General features: G+C 37.9%; 1 protein-coding gene and 1 long non-coding RNA gene across 3 annotated transcripts in view; one reads left to right on the top strand and one right to left on the bottom strand.

The window, feature by feature from the left end:
* Positions 1-242: 242 nt before the first annotated feature.
* On the bottom strand, positions 243-13,871 carry LOC121489734. The gene is made up of 4 exons (XR_005987409.1): positions 13,647-13,871; positions 8,177-8,228; positions 7,176-7,278; positions 243-1,370 (listed from the first exon to the last, which is right to left on the bottom strand). It is a non-coding gene; the product is annotated as an uncharacterized LOC121489734 (long non-coding RNA).
* Positions 13,872-13,998: 127 nt separating this feature from the next.
* MICU3 (mitochondrial calcium uptake family member 3) overlaps positions 13,999-27,342 on the top strand; it is a 102,717-nt gene continuing 89,373 nt past the window's right edge. For both annotated transcript variants that reach the window (XM_041752497.1, XM_041752496.1), the window contains exon 1: positions 13,999-14,411. In XM_041752497.1, the coding sequence (XP_041608431.1) occupies positions 14,022-14,411 (390 nt within the window). In that variant the 5' untranslated portion in view covers positions 13,999-14,021. The remainder of the gene's footprint in view (positions 14,412-27,342) is intronic.

Raw genomic sequence — 27,342 nt, 5'->3', positions numbered from 1 at the left:
CTAAAAAAATATTTTTATTATAATAAATTAAAATTAAACCATAAATATTCAAATAAACCACATTTTCTGAGGGCATAAAATTGCCATTAAAATTCTGATTTGAAAAAAAATGACTACTCTCAAAAAAAAAGAATCTATTCATAAAATTCAGGAAGTCAGTAGATTTAAATAATTAATGAGTCTGTTCATTGTCTCTCCTTTGAATGAGTTAAAAATAAAACACACCATCACAAGAATGGAGATACAATAGTTTAATTTATTGTAACATCAATATGGATGAACTACATTCTTTTTAAAAAACAGAAAATGGAAAAGTGATTAATTAAACTACCTTAAAATTTCACCTTTCCAGTAAAGCAATATGATAAAAGTAACTGATGGCTTATTTACCCATTTTTCTCCCCTAATTAGAGGCCTCCCAGTAACCAGTCCTGTTTTTGCAGAACTGGAGCATAGCCTCAGGCAAAAACTGCTCAGAAAGACTTTAGTGAAGTTAGTGCTGGTGTAGGGAGGAGAATTGGGAGAAGGGGAGTGGAAAGAGGACTTAAAGACACTTCTTGCATTTGGCACACAATTTAGAAAGACAAGAAATAGTTTTCCAGAATGGTCACTCTGGAGTGAGCAACATTAGCACATGGGAGGCTAGTAATGCCTATGGTACCCTGTACCGGTGACATGGTGCCAGTCACTTCCAACTTGCTCTGAAGGCAGGTTAGAGAAGATAAGGCAAACATCAGTTACATTACTGAATGTTAAGAATACAGTTCCTGGTAGTACAATTTTTGAAACACATCACATTTACAAGTAGTCTGTTTTGAATGTCAATCCAAAAGGAACCATGTTCTTAACTGTTGTCCTCATGCTAGAATGTATGGTCCCTGTGGGCAGGAATCTTTGTTTTGTTCACTTATGTATAACAATCACCTACAAAGGTGTCTGGCATATTTTTTATATTTGGTAAATCTTTGTTGGTTGATGGATATATATTTTAGGATTTTTTCCAGAACCATGGATTTTTAAATTTATTTTTAGATTTCCCCTAAGAATGCTTCTAAGTCATAGGATGTATATTCAATGCTGTAAAATTTAATTTGACTGTTAGAAAGCGCAAACACCCCAGGAGAAAATTCTTCATCCTAAAAAATAATAAACTCTGCTCACAAGTCCATGCACTGAAAGGACAGTCTTTGTCACAGTGGCAGAGTGATAGCAGGTCTCCCTTGGGGTCAGCCACTAGAGGACGGTGTGGGAACACACGTTGCCAGACCCTTGATAAGGCCAAGAGGGACCTTGATAGACAGGAATAAATGGTGCCAAGTTTCACTTCAGCTTCTAGTCATGCTGTTGTTAAATTCCTCATCCAAGTCTCCCTTCCAAAAATGAAAACAGAAATGGCACAGTTATAATGAGCATGTCATTGGCAAAGATAAAAATCACAGGAAAACTGTGAAGATGTCAATAATCTCAGCAGGAATAAAATACAGCTCAGCATATACCGTACAGCTGTCAGGATACCGTGAAAGTGTTGACGCTGAAAATATTTGACTCCAGCTATTCTTGTGAACAAGGCTCTACATTTCTAGCTGGCAATGAAATTGAGAAATGAGCTCAAGGACAGGGAGCGGAGTCGAGTAAATGAATCGGCAAGGAACTAGATTCAGAGCAGTTTGCATAATACTAAACAAATAAAAAGAGCAGTTCTTTGAGAATATTAACACCCTTAAAAATGCATGTGTCAGGATCTACAACCAAAACATGTGATTGCAACAGCAAATAGCCTCTGTGTGGGCCTATGAAAATAAGGGATGAAATGTTCAGACAGTAGCCTTTTATGATTGACTTCAGTAAACTCTGATCCACTATTATTTCCTGAAAGCTATCAGTGTAATGAATTTTAAGTATTTTTAATGAGCTACATCCATTGAAATGTATTTTGCAGGACAATAATTAGTATTGTTAGTATTACAATAGAACAATAATTAGTATTGTTCTAATTAGAACCTAGTAGATTATTGACTTGGTTTTCTTAATGTTGACCAATAATTTAATTCATATCTATATTCTTTATTGTCTTGAAGAAAGAGCTCTATTCATGTTAAATTTACATGGATTTTTGGTAATTTTATAAAAACAAATATTTGTCTTTCATTCAAAAGATATAGAAGTTCTTACTACATAACAGGTACTATCTGTGTTAGTTACAAGGCAAAAACCATCCCTATCTTCCTGCTGCTTATGGTCTAGCTGGCTGATATAAATAATTAAATAACATTATACTGGTGGTGCTATGATGGGCAAGTTTGAAGTACTTTGTTGGAAGCAGATAAACTGGCCTTGGAACTGGGAAGCATTCAGAAGAAGTTCTATCTAAGCAGAGTCCTGTTAGGAAAATGCCAAAGAAAGAGGGGTAGCCAACAAAAGCCAGATCAGAAAATATCTCCTGGTAAGACACGTTCCATTTAGTTTACTCCTATCTAAACACAGACCTCAGACTAAATTGCCTCTATGGTCCCATTCAATCTAAAATTTTATGATTGCTATCCAAATTTCAAGGTTAAATTTAATTGGAAAATAAAATTTAGTAGCTTTGCCTTATAGACTAATTATAGACAAACCTTTAGAGAAAAACCTTTCTATTCAAATCAGTTAAATTCTCCTTTTCTTAAAATTAGAGTTTTAAAGAAGATAAGGAAGGTTCTAATTATGAAACTCAAATATTGTTATCTTATCAAAATAAATATGTAGATCATGATATTTATCTATATACATGAGATTCGAACTTCTGAAGTTCTCTTAAACATAATATTTTCATAGATGTATCTGCAAATTCCCATTATGTAAATGCTATATAACTTACAATTTTTTTACTCTAACATAATCCACTTATAGTATTTGTAAGCTTTCCAAGTATGATATTTTTTACTAATACCACATTTAAAGCTCGACTAAATTTCAGTGTAAAGCTGTGTAATGGTCAGTCACCACCTTTAAGACATCACTCCCAAAGCTCTAGTTCCAAATTTTTAACTGCCTAATAACCTCTTCTAGCTAGATATCATATGAGTCCTTCATAATTATTGGAGAAATTTTAATTTTATTTTAGCAACTTGGAAAGAAGAACAAAGAGCATTCACACAATATTCTGAGATTCATTTCTCATTTGTTTCCACTTTAAAAAGACTTAATGATGAATTACTCTATTACCCCTACTTTTAGCTCATCCTTCTTCCTCATTTGGTTCATTTTCAGTTTGAAAAAGCACCTGGTTTGGATAATGATCTTGAGTTTCACATATTGTTTTCATCATTGTTTGATGTTTCTCTTTATTTAAAATTCACTTTAGGGACAAATTCTTTATAGGCACATAGATATTTAATAGGTCAGTGTAATTATTATATTTAGTCATAGCCAAGAGTTCAACGATTAATTTTAGATATCAGAGAACACAGGCCTCCATTACATAGATTTTGATCAAAGCATGTGCCCTGAAACAAATACCACACACAATAAAATTCTAATCAAACATGGTTTCCTTGTATAACGCTGGGAGGATGGAGGAACAGGCCTACTTAATCTGGAATAATTTGTTTAAGGAGTCCCATGCACCTGCATGATGATGTTAGAGTAGCTCATTTCGTGGTTTTTCTATAAAGTCTTATTTCCAAGTGAAAGGTTCACTTCATTTCCCTTGATGTGGTGGTCTGAGGTTTACAGGTTCCTGAACATAAGATCTGCAACATTCCTGAAAAACTTGGAATCTTTTCCAAAGTGCAGGAGTTTTGATATGCTTCAGTCGCCAAGGGATTTATGAACACCTATATTTTCAGACTTTTTTGTTTTCAGATCAGTCTCCAGTGTTTGAGGCAAACTGATTTATTTTTAACAGAAAAAGATGCATAGTGACCTAAATCACTTGTTGATTACTTTGGCTTCAGAATGACTATCTTCCTGTGGACAATATAGAAATTTTAGGTGTAATAAATTTAAATATTATCTAGATGCATTATATTGTTGTATTGTAAAAGGACCTCAAACACGTGGAGGTTAAGGACCATCCTGCTGAAATATTTTAATCAAAGCTAAGGATTAACATTAGCATAGGCAAGATCTGGTGAGATCAGAGCTGATTCCTATTGGGTATCAGTTGTTAAATGCACAGCTTTCTAGCTGGGAGCTGCAGACTCAGCTCAAGAGTAGTCTCCCCTCCCCAAAAAAAAAAAAAGAATAATTTCCTCCTGAATAATCTGATGGTTGCCAGAGGGGGGGGGGGGATGGTGAAATGGGTAAAAGGGAGTGGGAGAAAAACAGGTTTCCAGTTATGGAATAATTAAGTCATGGGGATGAGAGGTACAGCATAGGGAATAACCACTCAATGGTGTTGTAATAGCATTGTATGTAACATATGTAGCTACACTTGTGAGGAGCACAGCGTAATGCACAGACAAGTCCAATCACTTTGTTGTATACTGAAACAAATGTAACATTGTATGTCCACTAGACTTCAATTTTTTTAAAAATGAAAAGGAGAACATTAAAAAAAAAAAGTAGTCTCCACTTGGTTCTGGATTGTCCGTTTTCCCATCCAGACCTGATATAATTCTTTAACTTCAAGTCTTTGGAATAGCAAATATAATTAATTGGAAAGAGTACAGTAACCTCTCTATATAGGTTGATTGAAACTAATTAACAACCCCTAGAATGGAAGGAAGGTTGTTAACCCACATTGACTAAAGGATGGGTAAATTAATTAGCTATTCGTGGCTAGAGGTAAATTTTTCATTCTGATCTCTTTTTGGCTTACTCTTATATCCTACTCATACTGTTTGTTTCTTGTCTCAAACACTGGTCTTCAAGAGCTCTCAAATTCTCTAATGGATATGATAATTGTTGAGTACCTGCTAGTAGTGTCCTGGAGCCAGCTAGTTCAATAGAACTGATTACTAAATTTTCAGGAATTTACTGAGCCAGCTGATAGAGACATTATTAAAAATTAAAATATGGTGACTTGCCCGACTCACTGCAACTTCCCCGACTCTCTCTCTCTCTCTCTCTCTCTCTCTCTCTCTCTCTCTCTCTCTCTGAGTCATGGAAACTCGCCCAAGGGTGCTTGCAATAAAGTTCATCTCTTGGAAAAAAAAAATTAAAATATGTAAACTTACAATCAGATAAATTGTCTTAAAATCAAAGATAATGAGTTCTAAGAACTTATCACTTCCCAATTATTTTCCTATACCTATTTTATCTTTCTGCGTGTTTAGTGGAGATATTATATGATGATGTGCTACTGCATCTTTGTCACGTAGGTAGCTCGGCATCAGCCATGGTCAGAGTATTTATAGCATGGAAATCTATAAATGCTACAAATCACAACTCTTCTCCTCTTCTACCCCAGAATTCATTGTTAAACTTTCACTAGCACACCATTGAAGCCCATGGGACCTTCTAAGAGAAGCTCTTCTCCCTATTTCCCAGAAATAATAGAACAGAAAAGCTAGAAAATGCTCCTCTGTGACTCAACCCTTTTCTTTCCAGGCACAGCTGATTAGCTCAACAGTGAGAAACTAACAAAGGTAGAAAACACACCATGGCCACACCAAGTCAATGTTTTCTCTTTGGAACCTAAACTAAGATTCACAGAGAATGATGGAATTAGTAGTCAAGTCATGTTCACAGCAGTATGTTAGAATAAATGTCCTTGAACTCTTACCGTGTAGATCTCTAGAGCTGACCTGCATATCATACTTCCTAAGACTCAGTACCACTCTTCCCTGGCTCGATATGATTTTATCCTAAAAATATCTTATTTGAGCTAATACCATTATTTTTGCAAGTTAATGTGCCTTAAAAACACACACACACACACAACTGTTTCAAGTTCTATTTCTGATTCCAAAATAGGAATTATGCAGTAGGACAGAATACTGAAGCACAAGTCCTGAATGTGAGACCCAGAGGGAATTTGTTAACCTTACAGCCTCTCAATTTTCTCATGAGAAAAAAAATAAAATAAAACTGCATACATGTTAGTGGTTTTTCGGCCCTTAGATTCTACAGAAATGCTTCAGGACCAGCCTTGGGAGTTTAAAGAGAGGCTTTAAGGGAAAAGGATCCAAACACCCTCCTGTGTTCAGCTAGAAACATTCTTCCATTATTTACTATGTATTTGGGGGTTTCTGTATCAGATTTCTTTTGACAGTTCCACTAAGGACTCCCCACACTATCCCTAAAAACTTTAAAAAGTTTACAAATTTTCCAGATTAATTTATCTCTAAATTCTTTTCCATCTGCTAAACTTTTCAGGGGCAAATATAAAATGTTCACATGTGTGTTATGGAAACATTTAAACATTTTCCAGTTTTTCTGTTCTACTATTTACACTGTCTTCTCTGATTGGAGAGTTGCAAGGAAACCAAGGTGGTCCCATAACACAGCTCAGACCAATCTGATAGCCTACTTTTTGCAGACATACCCATCTATCAATGTACTTTTTCCTGTGAATTCTTGACCTGATCTGAAAACTTTGCTCAGCACAGTGTTCTGAATAGCCAGTACCAATCAATTGGCATTGGTAAGAAATGAAACTGGTTTGCCATCCCTATAAGCTTCTTTGGGGAAGTACGTGAACTTAACCTTATGCTATGTTTGATTTCTCTAATGGTTCCCTCTTGGTGCTAATCGTGCCATCTGTTCTGAAGACTAACTTTCTGTCTAGTTATCTGCCTTTTTTTTTAAAAAAAATATTTATTGATTGATTTATTCATGAGAGACACACACACACACACACAGAGGCAAAGACATAGGCAGAGGGAGAAGCAGTCTTCTCACAGGTAGCCCAATGTAGGACTTCATCCCCGGACCCCGGGATCACGACCTAAGCCAAAGGCAGATGCTCAACTGCTGAGCCACCCAGGTGTCCCTAGTTATCTGCCCTTAAAGCAATTTCCCATCTAACACCTGACAGTCTGGGGTTAGAGCCAGCAACAAGGGTATATATTGGTTGTACCACCAGATATACTAGGTCTGTCCATATAGACATTTTACAGGAGAAAATGTTACAGGTCGAAGAAGATAAAACACTAAGTTGTTGCTTAAAAAAACAAGTTCTTTTTGATATTTTCTTAGTGAATGAGAAAAATATCTACTAAGCATCTTAGTTTAGGCTATATTAAGATTACCTTTTCCATTAATTTCCAGCTTTTCAATCAATGTTTGCTCTTAACTCTTCGCAAACTTTGTACGTTCTTTCTCAGTCATACGGTTCATAACTGATCAAGTCCTCTAATAAATAACACATTCATGTAAGAGCATTAGGAAGAAAATCTACTTTTTATTTTATATAAACTTTTTAGTGAACTATAACATACATTAAAAGGTTGTCCACTTACAAATTGTAGGTAGACTGCTTTATGAATTTTCAGGGTGAATACACTGTCTACTCAGCATGCAGATCAAGAAATAAAATATGAACAGAATTCTAGAATCGTCCTTTGCCCCCAGCCCCCTTCTAGTCACTACCCTGTACCAAAGGAAACCACTATCATGATTTACTAAACTGTGTGTTTGTGTATGTGTGTATGTAAGTATAGATATGTGTGTATACATATATACATATGTATATATTTGTTGTTGTCTTTGAACATTATGAATGAAATCATAGTTTCTTTTGCCTTTGCCTTCTTTTACTCAACTTTCTGTGAAATTTAACCATGTGAATGCATATAGTTGCAGCTCAGTAATTTTCATTGCTATATACCATGCAATTGTGTGAATATACCACACTTTAAAAAACCAAATCCAAATAATAAATAATAATAATAATAATATTAAAAATAAAAAATAAATCCAGGCCACTGTTTATGAACATATGGATACGTTTTAGTTTTGGGCCTCTTACTACTATCCCTCTGTGTGTCTTTTGCTGCATATAAATACTCATTGCTATTGAGTATTTCACCTTAGAAAGGAAATTGATGGGTCATTGGGTATACGCATGTTCAACTCTAGTTATTATTGCCAACAGTTTCAGAAAGATTGTATTATTTGTCATCTTGTATAATGGATGATCATTATATTATTCTGAGGTTATTCTTTTCCAGAAGACAGCTTATAATGGGCATAGAAGCTTTAATCACTATCAGGCATGAAAACAGGATATGACAACTGAGAAAGAGCTCACGTGTTTTCACACAGAAGGAGGCTTTGTCACAGCAACTTCTTGCAAGATACATCTATGAAGGTAAGAGAAACAAAAGCAAAAATGAATTATTGGGACTTAATCAAGATAAAAAGTTTCTGCACAGCAAAAGAAACAGTCAACAAAACTAAATGACAATCTACAGAATGGGAGAAGATATTTGCAAATGACCTATCAGATAAAGGGCTAGTATCCAAGATTTATAAAGAACTTATTAAACTCAATAGCAAAGAAACAAACAATCCAATCATGAAATAGGCAAAAGACATGAACAGAAATCTCACAGAGGAAGACATAGACATGGCCAACAAGCACATGAGAAAATGCTCCGCATCACTTGCCATCAGGGAAATACAAATCAAAACCACAATGAGATACCACCTCACACCAGTGAGAATGGGGAAAAATTAACAAGACAGGAAACAACAAATGTTGGAGAGGATGTGGAGAAAGGGGAACCCTCTTGCACTGTTGGTGGGAATGTGAGCTGGTGCAGCCACTCTGGAAAACCGTGCGGAGGTTCCTCAAAGAGTTAAAAGTAGAACTGCCCTACAATGCAGAGATTGCACTGCTGGGGATTTACCCTAAAGATACAGATGCAGTGAAATGGCAGGACACCTGCACCCCAATGTTTATAGCAGCAATGTCCACAATAGCCAAACTGTGGAAGGAGCCTCGGTGTCCATCGACAGACGAATGGATAAAGAAGCTGTGGTCTATGTATACAATGGAATATTACTCAGTCATTAGAAACAACAAATACCCACCATTTGCTTCAAGGTGGATGGACCTGAAGGGTATTATGCTGAGTGAAGTAAGTCAATCGGAGAAGGACAAAGATTATATGGTCTCATTCATTTGGGGAATATAAAAAATAGTGAAAGGGAATAAAGGGGAAAGGAGAGAAAATGAGTGAAAATATCAGAGAGGGAGACAGAACAGGAGAGACTCCTAACTCTGGGAAACGAACAAGGGATAGTGGAAGGGGAGGTGGGCAGGGGGTTGAGGTGACTGGATGATGGCACTGAGGGGGGGCACTTGACAGGATGAGCACTGGGTCTTATGCTATATGTTGGCAAATTGAACTCCAATAATAAATTTAAAAAAAAATGAGGCTTTGCTAATAGGAGGTATGCTTGTTTCTGTTTCCCAAATACATAAAAAGACAAGTTCCGGCCACCAAATGAGGGACAAATGGCAAGAAATGAGCAGTGATACAGTGTCAGCAAAGACTCTGAAAATCACATAAAGTCAGAAATCATATAAATCAGACTGGACAGATGTAATGGTCAAAGTAGGTTTATCACTTGTCTTGAAACTAAAAACTTAAATGTATACAACTGGCAGCTTGGTTGTTGTCACCAGTGAGATATGTAGTAACAAGAAGGCAAATGTCAAGCTCTACTCACTGACCTTCAGCCATGGATTATGTTGGGATTCCTCAGAGGATCAAAAGAACCTGATGGAACCCCTGTTGCTTTAAGGCTCTAAGTCCAGCAGGATTGTACCAGAATATGATATGTACAAGGATGGCTTCAAATAAAAAAATCACAGAATTTGTTCCCAAATCAACCCTTCTCCACAACTATATTCTATCTCTGATCCTTCCTTGCCAACCTTTTGCATTCTCCTTTTTGCCTTCCGTTTGCATTAATTACATTTCCAGATGTGCCACTTGGTTTATCAGCTCCTTTAGCCTTTGATATACTACTTTATTTCCTTGTCCTTGAATTGTCTTCCCATCTTGGCCTCTTCCCCTTACAACAATAAAAATTTCCCTTCTCCATTTAATAAACATTTCCTGGGGTCCTGCTATGTGCCTGCAGAGGGCTAAATACATGTTCTGGCTTAATGGAGCTTAGATACAGCTTAGTTTTCACTAAGAGAGAAGGGCAGGAGACAAGCCACTGTCAATTTGCCTTTAGGGATGGAAGATAGTAAAAACAAAAACAAACAAAAACAAAAAAACACCAGACCCTCAGTGCCTTGGGTAACTTTCATAACCCTGGATACTAAAGAATTGAGTTCCAGACTCCTAGTGGCTAGCCCTATAAAGACAAAAGACCTAGAAAAAGCTGTGACTCCAGAGAACACTTCTTCCCCACTACTTTCTCCCTTGAATTTGTCAGTTGTACCCTAAGGAAGGCAGCGCTGAAGATGAGGACAATATTTATGACAACTTTCCCGAGAGGGGGCTTGCTGCAGCCTTGCTCTTTGGCTGGTAACTTCCCCTCATCAGAATTGAGTGCACCTGTTGGTAGGGGACTCATGTGCTCTGATGTAGGGCCTTAGATATAATTGCTCTTTTTTTTTTTTTTAAGATTTTATTTATTTGAGAGAGAGCAAGTGAGAGAGCAAGCACAAGTAGGGGAGGGATAGAAGGAGAGGTAGAAGCAGACTCCTTGCTGAGCAGGGAGCATGATTTGGTGCTCCCCCAGGGTCATGACCTGGGTCCAAGGCAAATGCTTAACCAACTGAGCCACCCAAGTGCTCTGCTCCGTTTTTTAACTAGTCAAGATTCCAGTGCTCAGATTAATATAAGCAGAATATTTTAATAGGAATTTTGTTAGGGATCCCTGGGTGGTTCAGTGGTTTAGCACCTGCCTTTGGCCCAGGGTGTGATCCTGGAGTCCCGGGATCGAGTCCCACATCGTGCTCCCTGCATGGAGCCTGCTTCTCCCTCTGCCTGTGTCTGCCTCTTTCTCTGTGTCTCTCATGAATAAATAAATAATTAAAAAAAAAAAACCTTTAAAAAAAAAAGAATTTTGTTAAACAAGACATTTCTGCCTAGGCATGACACATATTACATTTAGATTTCACATTTTCAAAATATAACAGTTACTTGTTTATTTGCAATTTAAAAAGTAGTGAAAAGATGGGCAGCCCGGTGGCTCAGTGGTTTAGCGCCGCCTTGAGTGTCCGGGGTGTGATCCTGGAGTCCTGGGATTGAGTCCCGCATCCTGCTCCCTGCATGGAGCCTGCTTCAGTCTCTGCCGCCCCCCCTCCCCCGCCCCCCCCCGTGTGTCTCATGAATAAATAAATAAAATATTTTTAAAAAAGTAGTGAAAAGATAAAATAATTAGGTCATAGTATGGAATTTTAATAGGAAAGAATTAAAGCAATTGCAAGGCATTTATAGGTTTTTAAAAGAGAAATTATATGTGAAAAATATCCTAAAGTATTTATATTTGCTTTACTGGTAAGCTTGGAGCATTTTGGTGTATAAGGACCATGGGTTCAGAAAGTGACCACCTATTCAATTTCATTATTTCATAGTAAATTGTGACTTCTAAAACATTGTAAGTTTATGCAAGGATGTAGCAAAATTATGTAGCAAAACCAAGAGTCCAAATCTTTTGTTGCCTAGTTTATCACTCTATGTTGATAAATATGCTTTCTTGTAAAAACTTCTTTGGCTTTATTCTTGCTGTTGTAACATTTTAAAATGCTCCAGAGCATTTCTTTTTACTTAGACCATAGTGAACAAAAGTGAATTGTTGACTCTCACTGTGGAATAGGGACATTTCTTGGATGTTATTAATGTGCAAGGGAATTGACATAAAAGTTGAAGGAAACTGGACTAAACCTACATTGATCTAATATTATCTTTAATCTGCAAAAAGTCCAAAACTCCTACTATCGTTTTCCTATAATTTTTCCCCCTGAGAAGTAAACTTTCTAAAATACACAGGTACTAAAGGAATATGGTTATTTTTATGTAGTCACAGAGCATCAAATATGAGAAGAAAGCAATGTTCTTAAGGAAATTTTGCTTTTAGGGATCCCTGGGTGGCACAGTGGTTTGGCGCCTGCCTTTGGCCCAGGGCGCGATCCGGGAGACCCTGGATCGAATCCCACGTCAGGCTCCCAGTGCATGGAGCCTGCTTCTTCCTCTGCCTGTGTCTCTGCCTCTCTCTCTCTCTCTGTGTGACTATCATAAATAAATAAAAATTAAAAAAAAAAAAAAGAATTGCTAAACCTATAAAAAAAAAAAGGAAATTTTGCTTTTAGAGGAAAAGTACTATGGAAAGTTGTAATTAGATCAACTTTTGCATACAGAGAGAGCTTTATCTAAAGCTCTGTATTTGACAAACCTTTATCCAGCAACTCTCACAGCAGACCTTGGTTTCTAGCCAGAGAAATGACTTGCAGGAGAGCATTCAATCTATTTAAACTAGAAAGAAAATACATACCTATTTGAAAGCCAGCTCAGATGGAGAATTTCTGTCATTTTCCTGATCTGTAATACAATGCTTTTGTGTTACCTCAATTCTCCTTAGAGCTACTCAGCTTTTAATATGCAAGTAATAAAAATTCATCAGTCTGTCCAAGAATTTTGTCATTAGGCCATGTTGGAAATTTATGAGTAAATCTGGAAATTGTGTTGAGTTCAAAGTAAACAATGCCAGAAGAAGAACTGTGTTATATATATATATATATATATATATATATATATATCCAGAGAATAAATGTTTCTTTGGAAATACTAAAACTTTCCAAAATCCAGGGAAGACAGAAATGTGAGGAATCTTTAGTGAGAACACAAGGAACTACTGGGTCTTCCTCATGGCACTGATTATATATAAACAGGATAAAAGTAAAAGAAACAGAAAGATGGCATCCTAAAATAAGCACATTTTTGTTCATAGGGGTTTTTCTGTTTACCATTTTCAGGGAAAATTCCAATAACCTATATTAAAACGAGATGTAACTGAGGTGTTATCTTATGAATTACCTATAGGCAAGGGGCTGGCAGGATCTGGGTCAGAAAACCTCATTTTGTTTGCCCTTAGTCATATTCCCTTGTGACTGCAGCTCAAGTGAGACAACTGGATTCTGTAGTTCCCACCCCTAGACCCACAATATTTTAGGAGCTCCCAGCACCATTCCAGAGCAGAGACCAAAGCTAGCATTACTCACTTAACCAAAACTGGGCTCAGGGGTAGGAAACCGGGAAGAATGCCACATACACTTTCTCATGGAAGTGACACTGACAGGGTAGCAAACAGGAGTCGCAACAATAAAGCTGACACGGTCACACTTATTTTTCATATTGATACCAATAGCGTCCCATGCACTTAATTTGCTGAATTGGTGACCCTACGCATGGTAACGTTTTCTTCAAAAAAACATTAATTAGGTGTAGGGGATCCCCGGGTGGCTCAGCGGTTGAGCATCTGCCTTGGGCCCAGGGCGTGACCTTGGAGACCCTGGATCGAGTCCCGCGGCGGGCTCCCTGCATGGAGCCTGCTTCTCCTTCGGTTTCTCTCTCTCTCTGTCTCTCTGTGTCTCTCATGAATAAATAAATGAAATCTTAAACAAAAATTAACTGTAACCCAAAAATGTTAGCCTTCCCCCCTGGACTGCTGTCACTGTGCAGTCACAACAGCCTCTGCCCTGAGCCACGCTAACACCCGACACCTGAAGGTGCAATCACGAAAACTTTCGCGACCTTGAAGATCAGGGCGCTCCGGACGCCCTCGAGGGCCGGGGCCGTCTCCCGCCCCGCAGACCCCGCACCGACGGCTCTTCCCGTCTGCTGACCCGGCCGTGCGCTGCGGTGTCGGCTTCTCGCGCAGTCAGGTGCTGCCCCGGGGCGGGCGCACTCAGGCTCCGGGGCGCGGGGGCCCGCCCCGCCCCCTCCCCGGGACCCCCGCCCGAGACCCCGGGTCGCGCCCAGCGGCAGGCGGGCGGCAGGGGCCCGGGCCGCACGGTCGCAGGGGTCGCTCTCGCACAGCCTCGCGCCTCCGCACACCCACTTCTCGCGAGGTTTCGGCGCCCCCTCCGCTCCCGCCCGCTCCGAGCGCTGGTGCGGGCAGCTCCCGCAATGGCTGCGCTGCGGAGGCTCCTGTGGCCGCCGCCGCGGCTGCCGCCTCCGCCCTCCCCCCACCACCCCCTTCCCGGGCTGTGGGGGCGGCCTGCGGGGACGGCCCCGGGCCCGCCTGGCCGGCCCTTCTCCTGCCGCGAGGAGGAAGAGGGGGCTGTGGCGGAGGCGGCGTGGAGGCGGCGGAGGCGCTGGGGAGAGCTGAGCATCGCGGCGGCGGCCGGCGGGGGTCTGGTCGGCCTTGTGTGCTACCAGCTGTACGGGGACCCGAGGGCCGACTCCGCGTGGGCGCCCGTCCCGGGGCGCGCCTCGGACAGCGCGGCCGCGGACCCGGAGGACCCGCCCCGCGGCCGGGGGCTGCTGCCCATCCCGGTCGCGGCTGCCAAGGAAACGGTAGGTGCGTGAGCGCGTGCGCGGGGGGGGGGGGGGCGCAGGTGACGCCCGAGGGAAGGGCTGCCAGGTGCACCTGAGCGCCGGGAGGGAGGGAAGGCGCGACGGTCGTGCCGGTGCGCTTGGGGCTGTGGGCCGCCGTGACAGCGGGCACTGCGGGTTGTCGCAGTGTGAGGCGCGCGGCCCCCGGTCGGCACCTCCAGTGAGTGACACCAGGCGTAGGCCAGGCTGTCGGGGCCGGGGGGGGGGGGGGGGTTCACGCAGCTGTTGGGAAGACCGAGATGATGCTGTCATGATGCATCGGGACCTCAGAGGTTGCTGCAGGTATCACCTATCCACCTGCCTTTGGCCCAGGATGGGATCCTAGAGACCCAGGATCGAGTCCCACGTCGGGCTCCCTGCATGGAGCCTGCTTCTCCCTCTGCCTGTGTCTCTGCCCCCCCCCCCTGTGTCTCTCATGAATAAATAAATAAAATCTTTAAAAAAAAGGAAGGTAGAGAGCATTAAAACAATATTACCTTAAAAAAAACAGTATTCTTTTTTAAATTAATTTTACTTTTAAAGTTGAGACATAGTATCACGTAGCTTTTAAGAGACCACACTTCGTAGTGTTTTCCTCATAGTTATGAAAATTAAATGAATTAATACATTTTATTTCTATTTTTTTAAGATTTATTTATTTATTTTATGATAGACATAGAGAGAGAGAGGCACAGGAGGAGGGAGAAGCAGGCTCCATGCCGGCAGCCCGACGTGGGTCTCAATCCCAGGACTCCAGGATCGCGCCCTGGGCCAAAGGCAGGCGCCAAACCGCTGAGCCACCCAGGGATCCCCGAATTAATACATTTTAAATAGAATTGTAGGATAGTTATAATTGTACATCTATCATGTAAGCATTCAATAAATTTGTTTTTGTAATTTTATTCCTTTAATTACTTATTTATACTTACATGGTGTAATTGCTCAGGGTTTATAAAAATTCCTCTGCAAATAATACCAAAGGCCTCTGTCTGACTCTTCCCAAGTCTCCAATCATACAATTCTGATCGTTATTCATTTTGCAATCAGTCTTTCCCCCCCCCCCCTTTGAAAACGTTTATGATCTCTTTTTACCCCTGGTATTGAAACTTTCACAATAAAGAGCTTTTTGTGGGCGTGTTTTCATTTATTGTGCTAGGAACTGGAGACTGCTTTCAATATAGAAATTCATGTTTGAAAGTACTATATACTTTTCTTGTATTACTTCTTTGACAGTTTCCCTTCATTTTCTTTTTTTTTTTTCTTTTTCTGGAACCTCTATTAGTCTGAAGTTAAACTTGCTGACAGATCCTAAACTAATTCTGATCTTCTAATTTTTTAATCTTGCTTATTTGCTTTAATGGGTGATGTCTTTGATTCTGTCTTTCCTCTGTCCTATTGAAAGTTTTATTTCTGCTATCCTAATTTAATTCTAAACTATTTTTTGTTCTCTAATGTTCCTGTGGTATAGTCTTCTATTTTATTTTATGGCTGCTAAATTTCTCTTTCTAGTATAAGGATATTAATCATAGTTTTGTTTTGTTTTTTAATTGTCTTCCACTTCAAGCATTGTGTTGTTTCTTCCAGGTTCGTTTTTATTCCTGTTTGATTTTCTAAGCTCTCACTTTCATTTTTAGGGTTTTCCTCACATATCCGTGGTTGTTGCGTCTCTATATTTGAGAGCTACTCAGAAGCTAGTTATACGTGAGAATGGCTTTTCATTTGGTGATCTGGCCTTTTTAATAGAGTGGCATCTAAATGTCAGTGTTCTTTGGTTTTTGTTTTATTTTAGAGAGGGAGAGGGGATGGACGGGTGAGACAGAGAATCTTAAGCATGCACTACACTGGGCGTGATCTTTTTTTGGAAACTCTATTGGTTGCCAGGCTTTATCTCACAAGCCTGAGACCATGATGTGAGCTAAAATCTTGAGTCGGATGCTTAACCAACTGAGCCACCCAGGTGCCCCCAAATGTCAGTGTTTTATAAGTCCTTTGGTGTCATTGAGTTTCTCCAAAGAATAGGAAAGGGTGGAGGAGCTGTAATCTAGATGCAGGTGCATATGTGCCTGTATGTGAGAGCCTGTGGGGGGAAGGGGAGGATAATCTATTGATGTTCTTATGTATTATTATCTAATGCTCTATTTTCAGCCCCAACACGTACTCTGACTTCACAACTCCTTGTATCCCCAAGGCCTTATCCTTCCTAGGGTTTGTATCTTGAGTCAGCTTATTTCCCTTTGGTTTCCTTCTCCACAGTACTCAGGTATTGCCTCTGCCCCCCCTACATCAATTATCATCCCTCCATCTCTTCCATTTTATAAAAATTTGATGAATTCTCTTGAATGTTTTAGTCTCCTTTTCTCTTTCTTAGTTCTTTTATGTCTCTTTTTTTTTTTTAAAAAAAGATTACCTTTATTGTAATTTTCATATGGTTAAGAGAGGAAGAGGTTGAAAGAAACTCATGAGGTCTGCCAGTTTTTCAGAAGTATTTAATTGCCACTTTACTCATTTTGCTCATTTGATTTTCCTGAAGTAGTAGAAATGATTCCTTTTGTGATTTAAAGCTATAAGAACCTTTGATTTATAAAACCTCTTTTAAGCAGCATGTTATGCTGAGCATAAGCCTAGCAATAAATTAACCTGTACATGTATGAGAATACAGAATTTAACTGATAGGTGTGAATAGCAGTAACTTACAGATATACAGTTCTGTTAATATAGCCTTGAGGATTTTTTAAAATTTAAATTCAGTTAGCCAACATATGATACATAGTTTCAGATGTAGTGTTCAATAATTTATCAGTTGCATCTAACACCCAGTGCTCATCACATCTTGCCCTCTTTAATGCCCATCATTCAATTACCCATCCTTCCACCCACCTCCCCTCCAGCAACCCTCAGTTTGTTTCCTATAGTTAAGAGTCTTTCATGGTTTTTCTCCCTCTCTGGTGACTTCCCATTCAGTTTTCTGTCCCTTCCCCTATGATCCTCAGTGCTGTTTCTTTATATTCCACATATGAGTGAAACCATTGTCTTTCTTGGATTGACTTATTTCACTCAGCATACCTTCAGTTCCATCCATGTTGATGTAAACAATAAGTATCTGTCCTTTCTGATGTCTGAGTAATATTCCATTGTGTATATATATATATATATATATATATATATATATATACCAACAGAAGATTTTTGTTTTTAAGACATTGCCTCTCAACATCCTCCAGGAGGCTTTCCCTTACTTTATAGTTATTGAAATGCCTCTGCTTATCCTCTCCTCCCAGATGATGACTTCTTGCAATTGTTTGTTGTCTTCTCTGCTTTTTTAGCCCTGTAAGGAGAGGCATTGTATTGGTCGTGGTCTCCTTTATATCTTCATTGCTTGATAAGGGGCCTAGCCCTGGTAGACACACAATAAATATTTGTCAAGTGTATAAGCCCATGCTAAACATTTGCATGGGACATATGCATTGAAAAGCCACAACCACATTCTGTGAGAATTAATAGTTTAATATTTTGTTCAGCTAAATGCTGGTTATTTATAGCATTAGAATTCGGAAGTCTTCAGTCAAGGTCAAAATTCCAGACTTTGCAAGACCAGTCACGTGACACTATATTTATTTTAATTGTGAAGTTTGGCTTGCCAAAATTTTTCAGTAGACATGGCCTTGAACTTTATTAATACTATAAAGAGATGGTGACAAGATTCTGTTTGGAACTTTACAATTTTAGCCTTAAAACATTATTTTTAGTAGTGGGAAAATTTTGTTCTATAACTGTGTTTTAGTTTTAGGTCCAAAATAAAAAAGTTTGGTTGCTTAATACACTTGAATCCATATTTTACTTATTGTACAGAACACATCTATTTTATGACTTACACATAGTTTTGCTTTCAAGAACAGTATTTGTATCTCTTTGGTATAGTTCCATAATTGTTAATAATCATGAATTTTTTTATTTCTTTCACTGTATATTTTTCCCAACCTCTTTTTAAGGCAGCACATATTGAGACAAAGTTATGTTTATTTTTTCCCAGAATATTGAAGAATTTGCCAGATGTGTAAATGGAGAAGATTCCTAACTTTTTATAGACTGAGGAAAGCCACATAGATGTAAAACTGAGGATAGGTTACTTTTGTGTAGAATAGCTAAACTAGGTGGGTGATCCCTTCTTTTTGCTTTCTGAATCACTCCATGGCAAATGGACCAGATTCTAACCTACATTTCTTCTAGTGGCCTGACCGTGTTATAGATTCACACACAATGACTTAAGTGTAGGGTTTTTTTTCTAAGTAAATCACAGAATAAAATTTGGATGAATTTTGGGGGAAAAAAGTCCTATTTCTGGTTATACCAAGCTAGGAGTTAGTTATATAAAAGTGCATACACCTTTTCTTGGTTGCAGTGAAAGATAGTTACAACATTTTATGAATGTTTTTTATTCAGATCCACATTGGGAATCAGGAAATGAAATGTCATGACTTTGAACTTAACTTTTTAAAAAATTCTCATCTGTAGTTCTTTTCTAAGACTTGGAAATTGTCAAATAATCCAACAGCAGTCAGTTTGAATGAAGGTATATACAGGTTTTTTTCCCTTGGTCTATATAATCACATTAAAAAAATGATAAAAACATTGAATTGTATTTTGAATTGGAATTCAGGTAAATAGTATTTGGGTTTAATGTGACTTCCTAGTTGATTCTCACATTCTCACATGCAATTCTGTTTATATAATTTGGGGCTGGACTGTTTATGAATCCCAAGTAAAGTAAAATGTAGCTTTCTTCTTATTGGTTGAATGTATAATTTATCCTTAATAATTTTTGATAAATGGGTGTCATTTTCTACCTATAGATTAAAATGGACATTTGAGATTGTTAAAACAATTATATTACCCCTAAGGGGTTTTTTTGTGTCTGTGTGTATTTTAAAGATTTTATTTATTTACTCATGAGAGACACAGAGAGAGGGACGCAGGGACACAGGCAGAGGGAGAAACAGGCTCCATGCAGGGAGCCCGACATGGGACGCGATCCCAGGACTCCAGGATCACGCCCCGGCCCGAAGGCAGGCGCTAAACTGCTGGGCCACCCAGCGATTCCCAAGCCCTAAATTTTTGAAGCTTCTCTGAGGGAGGCTTCATTTATCCTCCATAAAGCACATAAGCTTTGTAGCTCATGAGATTTTAATAATTCAATGAATGAATTCTAAATCTTGAAATAAATTACAGTATTTTATTATTATAGTTCTTTAGCAAGCTTGCTTTCACAGAATCACCTTATCCATACAAATATGCATGTGACTTTAAAGATTAGAAAATTAATGCCAGATAAAATAATGGGTGTATTACCTCTTTGTGTTATCTGTGAGGATTAATGATTAGACACTGAGTCATAGCATTAGTAGTAGATGTAAATTTAGTAACTAATTTCAATTTCATTAGATAATAGATGCATACCGCATACATTTTTGTTTTCTTCTTTCTCTAAGCATATGAGAAGACAACAGATTCATTCTCTTTAGGTCCTTAGTCTTAAATACTTTAATGTTTTTTTACGAGGTGGTTGCTTGTGTGAAATTATATATATAAACTGTTGACCACCAGATTCCCATACCAGTTTTCTAAATTTCTTAATTGTTGTCAGTGTAGCAGTTCTGTCACCAAATGGCTCCTTTAATCTCTTCCCCCTCCACTTCTTTCTCTTTTAAATAGTATATATTATGTTAATGGCCCTTAATGTGTAAAGAGTAGTACCTTTCCTGGTCCTGGAAAAGTATTAGGGAAGTATATGTATATGAGTATATGAGTCTATCCAAATGATTAATTTTTTTAAGATTCATGTATTAAGCAGTTATTTTCAATTTCACATCATAAAAATCAAAATTTCCATCTCATGTCCAATTTAGAAACAATTTATCTATCTTTCCCACTGATCCATTTATTCATTCAAATACTTCACTCAAGGAATGTTTATTGAAATATAGTATTGGAGATTTAGTGGTGGATGAAATTAAACTCCTGTCCTTTTGTAGCTTACAGTCTAGTGAAGATATAGAATAATTGTCATGCAATATGGTAAAGTGATGCAATGGGAAAAATAGGGGGGATCACACAGGAGGGACTATAACCAGGCTTGCAATGTGAAGTGTGGCTTCCAAGGGGAAGATATATCTAAGTTGAGATTTAAAGTATGGGTAGGAATTGTTGGGGAAACAGGGAGGCAAAGCGAGTGAAGAAATGTGTTCCAGGAGGAAATAACGTGTGTGGGAACGAGCATGGTGTGTTTCCAGAATTGAAAGATCAGTGTGTCTGTATAGCAGAGAATTTGAGGCAGGAGTGATCAGACCGACTTTAGGACAGAAATGTAACCAGGAGGCAGACAGTACAAGATCTGCTAAGGCTTATCAAGGAGTTTGAACTCTACCTTAAGAGCAATAGGGAAGCATTGACAAATTTTTAGGCAAGAGGATGATATAATCAAATCTACATTTTAGGAATATTCTTTGACTGGACGGGGAAGTAGAGGGAGGGATACAGTGCTGGAAAGGAGGAGACCAGGTAAAATGCTCTTACTTCTCAGATGAGAATGTGAGAGGATATCATTCTCTATATTCTGTAATTTAAAAAATGCATGTCAAACAGTTTTTACTCATACTATTTCTTTAGACAAGAAATGATTATGACTTTACGAGGGAAACAGCAGTGAAGCAATGAGAAGTTGCTGCCTTGGAGAGAGATTCAAGAGCTCATCAGATCAACAGAATTGGTAGTTGACTGGATTTTAGGAATGAGAGAGGTATGAGTTTGAGATGGGTACTCAAGATTTTGTCTTGGGCACTGGCTAGGCTGTGAGTGTTCACTGAGACTAGACCCTCAGGAGAAAAAAAAGTTGGGGGCAGTGGACATCAATGATGTTATTAACTTGTACAGTGGATCAAGGTATCTTCTGGATAGCCATAGGGAAGTTTCCAGTTGGATACCCAGGTCAGAAGCTCAGGAGAGAAATCTGTGTGATAGCAATTGATTGGGAAATCACCAAGTGTTGAAAGTTATAAGAATGGATGATGTTGTTCAGAATACGTAGAACATGAAGAGTAAAGCACCTAGGGAAAGAGTCCTGGTGAGCATCAGTGATGTAAAAAACTGTCAGAAAAATGGAACCCTGCAGAAAGCTGAGAAGTAATGTCTAGACTGGCATAGCCAGGAGAGTCATGGAAGCCAACAAAGTACTACAGAAGTACTGATAAGAAGTACTGTAGTCAGTTTCAGTGGGTGCTACCAGAGGTGTTCATCTTAAATGAGCAATAGGAAGTGTTCACTGGATTTACCAATAGGGAGGTCCAGGATGATCTTGGTGAGATCTGGTAGGTGAAAATTAAATTCTGGAGTAAAGGTAAAGAAAAGGTGATGTGGGCAAGATGAGGTAAGTGTTGAGATGCTTTTATAAATTTGGCCATGAAGGGGAGAAGGGGGAGAATAACGTAGAACATAGAACATAGGGACATAGAATTGATATATTTTTTTTTTTATGATGAAAGACCTTTAAATGTGTTTAAATGTTGAACGAAAGAAGAGGAACACTAAACCAAAGGAAGGAGAGGGGATAAATTACCAAGAACCAAGGTATAGATGGGAAATAAACATTAAAGCACAAGGGAAGAATTTAATCTTAGATAGTAGGAACAATGCCATTTCCAGTGTAATAGGAAGAAGGGATGGGAGGACACAAAGATTACACATTCTTAGCGGCAAATGGTTGAAAGAGTTCCTGCCTGGTGGTTTCTATTTTCACTGTGAAATAGAAGGTGATGTCATCTTCTGAGAGCAAGATAATAGAAATTTGTAGGTTAACCATTATAGATAGAGATTTTGGGAAAGAATGGTGAATGGAAATAGCCATTAAAAAAACAAACAACTATTTTGTTTGTTAAACAGAGTAAAAGACCATGAAATCTTTTAATTTGCTCATGTTTTGTATTTGCAAGGTTGAATATGAGTTTTTAAATGATAAAATGAGTTTTTAACTTGCTCAAGAAATGTAGAAGTTTTTCAATGGATATTTCTACATGGTCACAGCTTTTGCTATTTTAAGTCTTGTTTATGTTACTCCACTTCTTAGGATGTATAAGCCTTAGTAATATGATCTGATTAGTACTTTTTTTACCCATGATGTAATATTTAACTTATGTAGGAAATAGGCCAAACTTATAATGCACTAGAGATTTTATTCTATTATTTAAACTTGATGGGCGAGTTTAAACTAGAGACTTAGTTTTCACTGATCTCCTGTGATTGTTGTACCAAACACTAAGAATTTAAGTAACTTTATTTTGTTTAACAGTGTAAACACTTGTGATGAAGAAAAATGTGTTTAAAAAAATTAAACAAGTTTTATTTACAGCATCTATCTAACATTAAAGAAAATGCCTAGTCATTTGTGTACTCAACAGGATTCTCTAGATATGTTTTTCATCTTTCTTTTTAAGTAACCCTTTACTCCTTTATGCTTTGACATATTGATTATATAAGCAAAGTAAAATGTGAAAATTTAGTGCTGTTTCATTTAATTGATTAGCATAGTTTTTGTTCATTGAAAAGTTATTTTTCTAAATTGGAGAGTAGAATCCAAGTTTTCTGCTTATTCCCCATTCACTAAGTTACCTTTTACTCATTTAACACTCCAGCTCTAGAATGTAGAATATAGAAAGTATATATAAGAGAATTTTAAATAATTCCATTTTTTCTGCTTTCTGATAAGAATGGTATCTATCTGATTGATATATATCAATATATATATATATATACCATATATATATCAATATATATATATATATACCATATATATATATATATATATGGACTAAATGAGATATTTGGATTATCCCTTTCTCTGGAAGGATCTAATAGATTATTCAGACTGCTTGGGAACAATTCAAAATAGATTTTTTCTAACCAGCGTCACATCAGGTCAGAAAGGCTCCCATAGGTTACATCCAGTTTAAATGTCTTTTTTTTCTTTTTTTTTTTTTTTTAATTTATATATTCATGAGAGATACGGAGAGGGAGAGGCAGAGTCACAGGCAGAGAGAGAAGCAGGCTCCCTGCGGGGAGACTGATGTGGGACTCCGGGATCATGCCCCAGCTGGAAGGCAGACCTTCAACCACTGAGCCACCCAGGCATCCTGGTTACATGCAGTTTAAGGTAGCTTCAACCTTTAAAATTAGTTATAGTGGAATAGGATCATCTAAACTTCTTCCAACTGCAGTTGACCCTTGAACAACAGGAGTTTTTTGCACTGTGCAGGTCCACTTATAGGCAGATTTTTTCCCCCCATAAATACAGTACTGTAAATGTATTTTTTCCTTCCTTATGATTTTGTTAATATATTGTCTTTTCTTTAGCTTACTTGATATAAGAATACAGTATGTATACATATAACATAGAAAATAATTGTTAATTGACTTTCAGGTTATTGGTAGGACTTTTTGTTAACAGGACGCTATTGGTAGTTAAGTTTGGGGGTAATTAAAAATTATATATAGATTTTCAACTACACAGAATTTGGTGCCCCTAGCCCCCGCATTGTTCAAGGGTCAAATGTACTTTAATTTTATTCTTACTATTCTGAAGATAAAATGTGACTTGTAATTCTCCATCTATATACAAGCAGACTCATTTATCATCCCCAGAAAATTAAGAAAGGTTTGAAGCTGTTACTACCATCAAACGTAATAATAGAGTCCTATGGGCAATCAATCATAGGCAGCTTTTGGACTAGGATTTGTGGTGAAAGGAGATGAGTGTAACTTGAACTTTTGTTGTTGTCTGGCTTTCTCCATACTGATTGCTCTCCAAATAAATGGATCATATTAGGATTTTATGTCCTTCTAGTAAATAATACAGACTTAGTAACCTTTTGGTCCAGGACTATGTACATGAACTGTCACATAAGCCTGTCATGTTCTCTTCTGATCTGCCAGCCCTGGTGATTACTTGATCATCATGAAAGATAAGAATTTTGATTCAAGTGGTTTATAACACAGACTTAATCAAAGTGAATACAACCTATTTGGGGAGTAATATTAAAATTTGTAATTGGTACTTTGACCTAGTATTCTAAATTTTATTAGAAGTACAAATACTGGGTGCTATTGTGAACTAAATATTTAATTATCAAAAATATTTCATATGTATCACTAAAATCTAGAACTTATCTTGAATTACTATGGTAGTTATTTTGAAATTTTTGTAAAACTGCAGGCAAGCAGGCAAACTTGCAAATTATAGGAGAGTAGCACTCTGTGTCTTTGGTGTTTTACCCACATCTTTTGCCCAACAGAATACAGAACATGGCTAAAGCTGGAGATTGGGTTGCACATTGATCTTCAAAAGAATGATGAAATTGGAAGAATATGGAGAAGTGAACCATAGAGGGATTATCTGGATGTCAGATAAACAAGAACATAAGTTAGTCAGGTACCTGAGAGTGTATTTGATTATAGGCTGGTAGGGAAGTTCTAGAAACATGTCTCTTTCATATTTTGATGATGTGTCTTATTAAGGAGGGTTTCTTAGATTCTACAGAGAAAGTGCCATTTTTCTTTTCTTTTCTTTTTTTTTTTTTTTGAGAAAGTGGCATTCTTAAATATATTGTAAAATTCAAGTTATCTGTAGTTGTGCTTTCTTAGTTGTAGAATAGCAGAGTGGCTCCCTAGGGAGTTAGTTTAATTCTTTTGGTACTAATAGTAGGATCAAGGTATTCACAGACAGAGGAGTCAGAGGTACCTAACCTAGAAAAATCTCTGAAGGCATCTTGGTATCCTGCTGATTCACTCACAGCACTACATCCTAATGCAAAAGTGACTGTGATCTTCATGTAATTGTTTAGCTTGGGAAAATATAGAGATTCCTCCCTCTCCTATCCCTTACTTCCTCCCTCTACAATGATCAGCGTGCCCATTTCTACTTATGAATGCCTTCTACAGCAGCTTTAAACTCAGGGATTAGAGATTATGGAAATAACATTGGTTGAAATAAGTGAAAGCAAGGTGCCATCAAGAGCAGATAGCTTGAAATCTATCTGGGCCCTGTATAGCAAAGTCAGCGCCTTTTTTTTTTTTTTTAAGATTTTATTTATTTATTCATGAGAGGCCCAGAGAGAGAGAGAGAGAGAGAGAGAGAGAGAGAGCGAGAGGCAGAGACACAGGCAGAGGGAGAAACAGGCTCCATACAGGAAGCCCAACGCGGGACTCGATCCCAGGTCTCAGGATCACACCCTGGGCGGAAGGTGGCACTAAACCGCTGAGCCACTTGGGCTGCCCAAGTCAGCGCCTTTTAATTGGCCTTTCAGGAAGTCTCAACAAGCACTTTCATTTACATTTTACTGGCCAGAATTTAGTCTAAAATGTCATTTTTACTTAGCTTATATAACTACAGCAAAGACCGATGAATGTAATCTTTATTCTGTGTGCTATTGTGCCTAGCTGAAAATCAGAGTTCTCTTTCTAAGGAAAAACTGGAGAATAAGTAATAGATATTTATCAGTCTTGGTTAGGTGTGAAGTATACTTTATTAGGAAAATTGTCTTTTTTTTTAAATGGCTTTTAAATTAAAATGCTCATAAATAAATTATGGAATGCCCATTTAATAAAATGATTTAGATCTCTGGTTAATAATATAGCATACTATATAAGCTGTCATAAAAATATCTTAAACTTCCTTATAAATGCCATATTGTACTCATAAGAAATTAAGGGAAATTGCCAGGGGCAGAAATAAAGAGGAAACTAGTAACTAGAACAGCGTGAGCTGTGGCTTACTTGGGTAAGCAGTGAGTTATTATTCATAGAACTGTAGGGACTTAGATTTTAATGCCTGTTTGGGGATAGAAACAAGACCTTGGGAAGTTGAAACTGAAACACTCAGAGCCCTCTTTAAAAAAATGGACTAGAAAAAAAATCATTCTCCTAGTGTGATGACAGGGAAACCTGACGATGTCTGCCTGGATTCCAAGTCGAAAAAAAAAATCTGAGAATGTATAAACATGGCCTCTTACCACCTCATATAAGTTCAGAGTTAGAACTTATGTTACTCAGAGAAAGAGCTGATATCACTGCCAGAAAGAAATACAAAACTTTTTCGGAGGAAAATACCTTTGAACACTGACCATTTGTAATTCTTACAGAGAAGCTCTGGAAGACGGTAAGCTCGTAATCCAAAAATACAAAAATATATGAAGTTTTATTTCAAAAGTGTTAATAAACTGAGTGGATTCCTAACAATTAAATATTAGGATAGTTTGGTTGAATCTGTAAGTTAAGTGTATGCAAAATGATTAAAGATAATGAAAAATTGGTATGAAAAAGAATCAATAAAGAATTTCCATGTAAAAATAGTTCTTAAAGGCTCGATAGTTAAGGCAGCATATAAAACGTAACTGAAGCGCATTTAGGAATCCAGAAGATAATTTTGAAGGAACTACACAGAATGTAACACACTTTTAAAGAAGTGGTAAATATTAAGGAGAATTCGATAGACATGAAAAATAGACTGGCTCTAAAATTTGTCTACCAGGGCATATAGACTGAGAGAATGAGAAAGACAACATTCTAAGAGGAGTGGTTGAACAGTTCTCAAAAAGAACAAAGATGTTAATCCCCAGATTTAGGAAGCATAAACAGTCCTGGTTGGGATAAATAATAAATATGTATTTAGTCAGATTGCAGTAAAACTGTAAGATTAAAGATAAAGGGAAGAAGGACAGATGTGTACAAAGGGATATTAGTTGGCCTGTTTGAAGACTTAACTTGTGTGGTTGATAGGAGCCAAAAGACAGTATAATATTGTCTTCAAAATGCTGAGAGAAAAATAACTGTCATCTTAGATTTCTATACCTAGGTAAATTGTGATTAAGGA

This window comes from Vulpes lagopus, chromosome 4 (genome assembly GCF_018345385.1).
Source record: "Vulpes lagopus strain Blue_001 chromosome 4, ASM1834538v1, whole genome shotgun sequence".
NCBI lineage: Eukaryota > Metazoa > Chordata > Mammalia > Carnivora > Canidae > Vulpes > Vulpes lagopus.
Note: the sequence above shows the minus strand (reverse complement) of the source record. Positions and strands in the feature narration are given on the sequence as shown.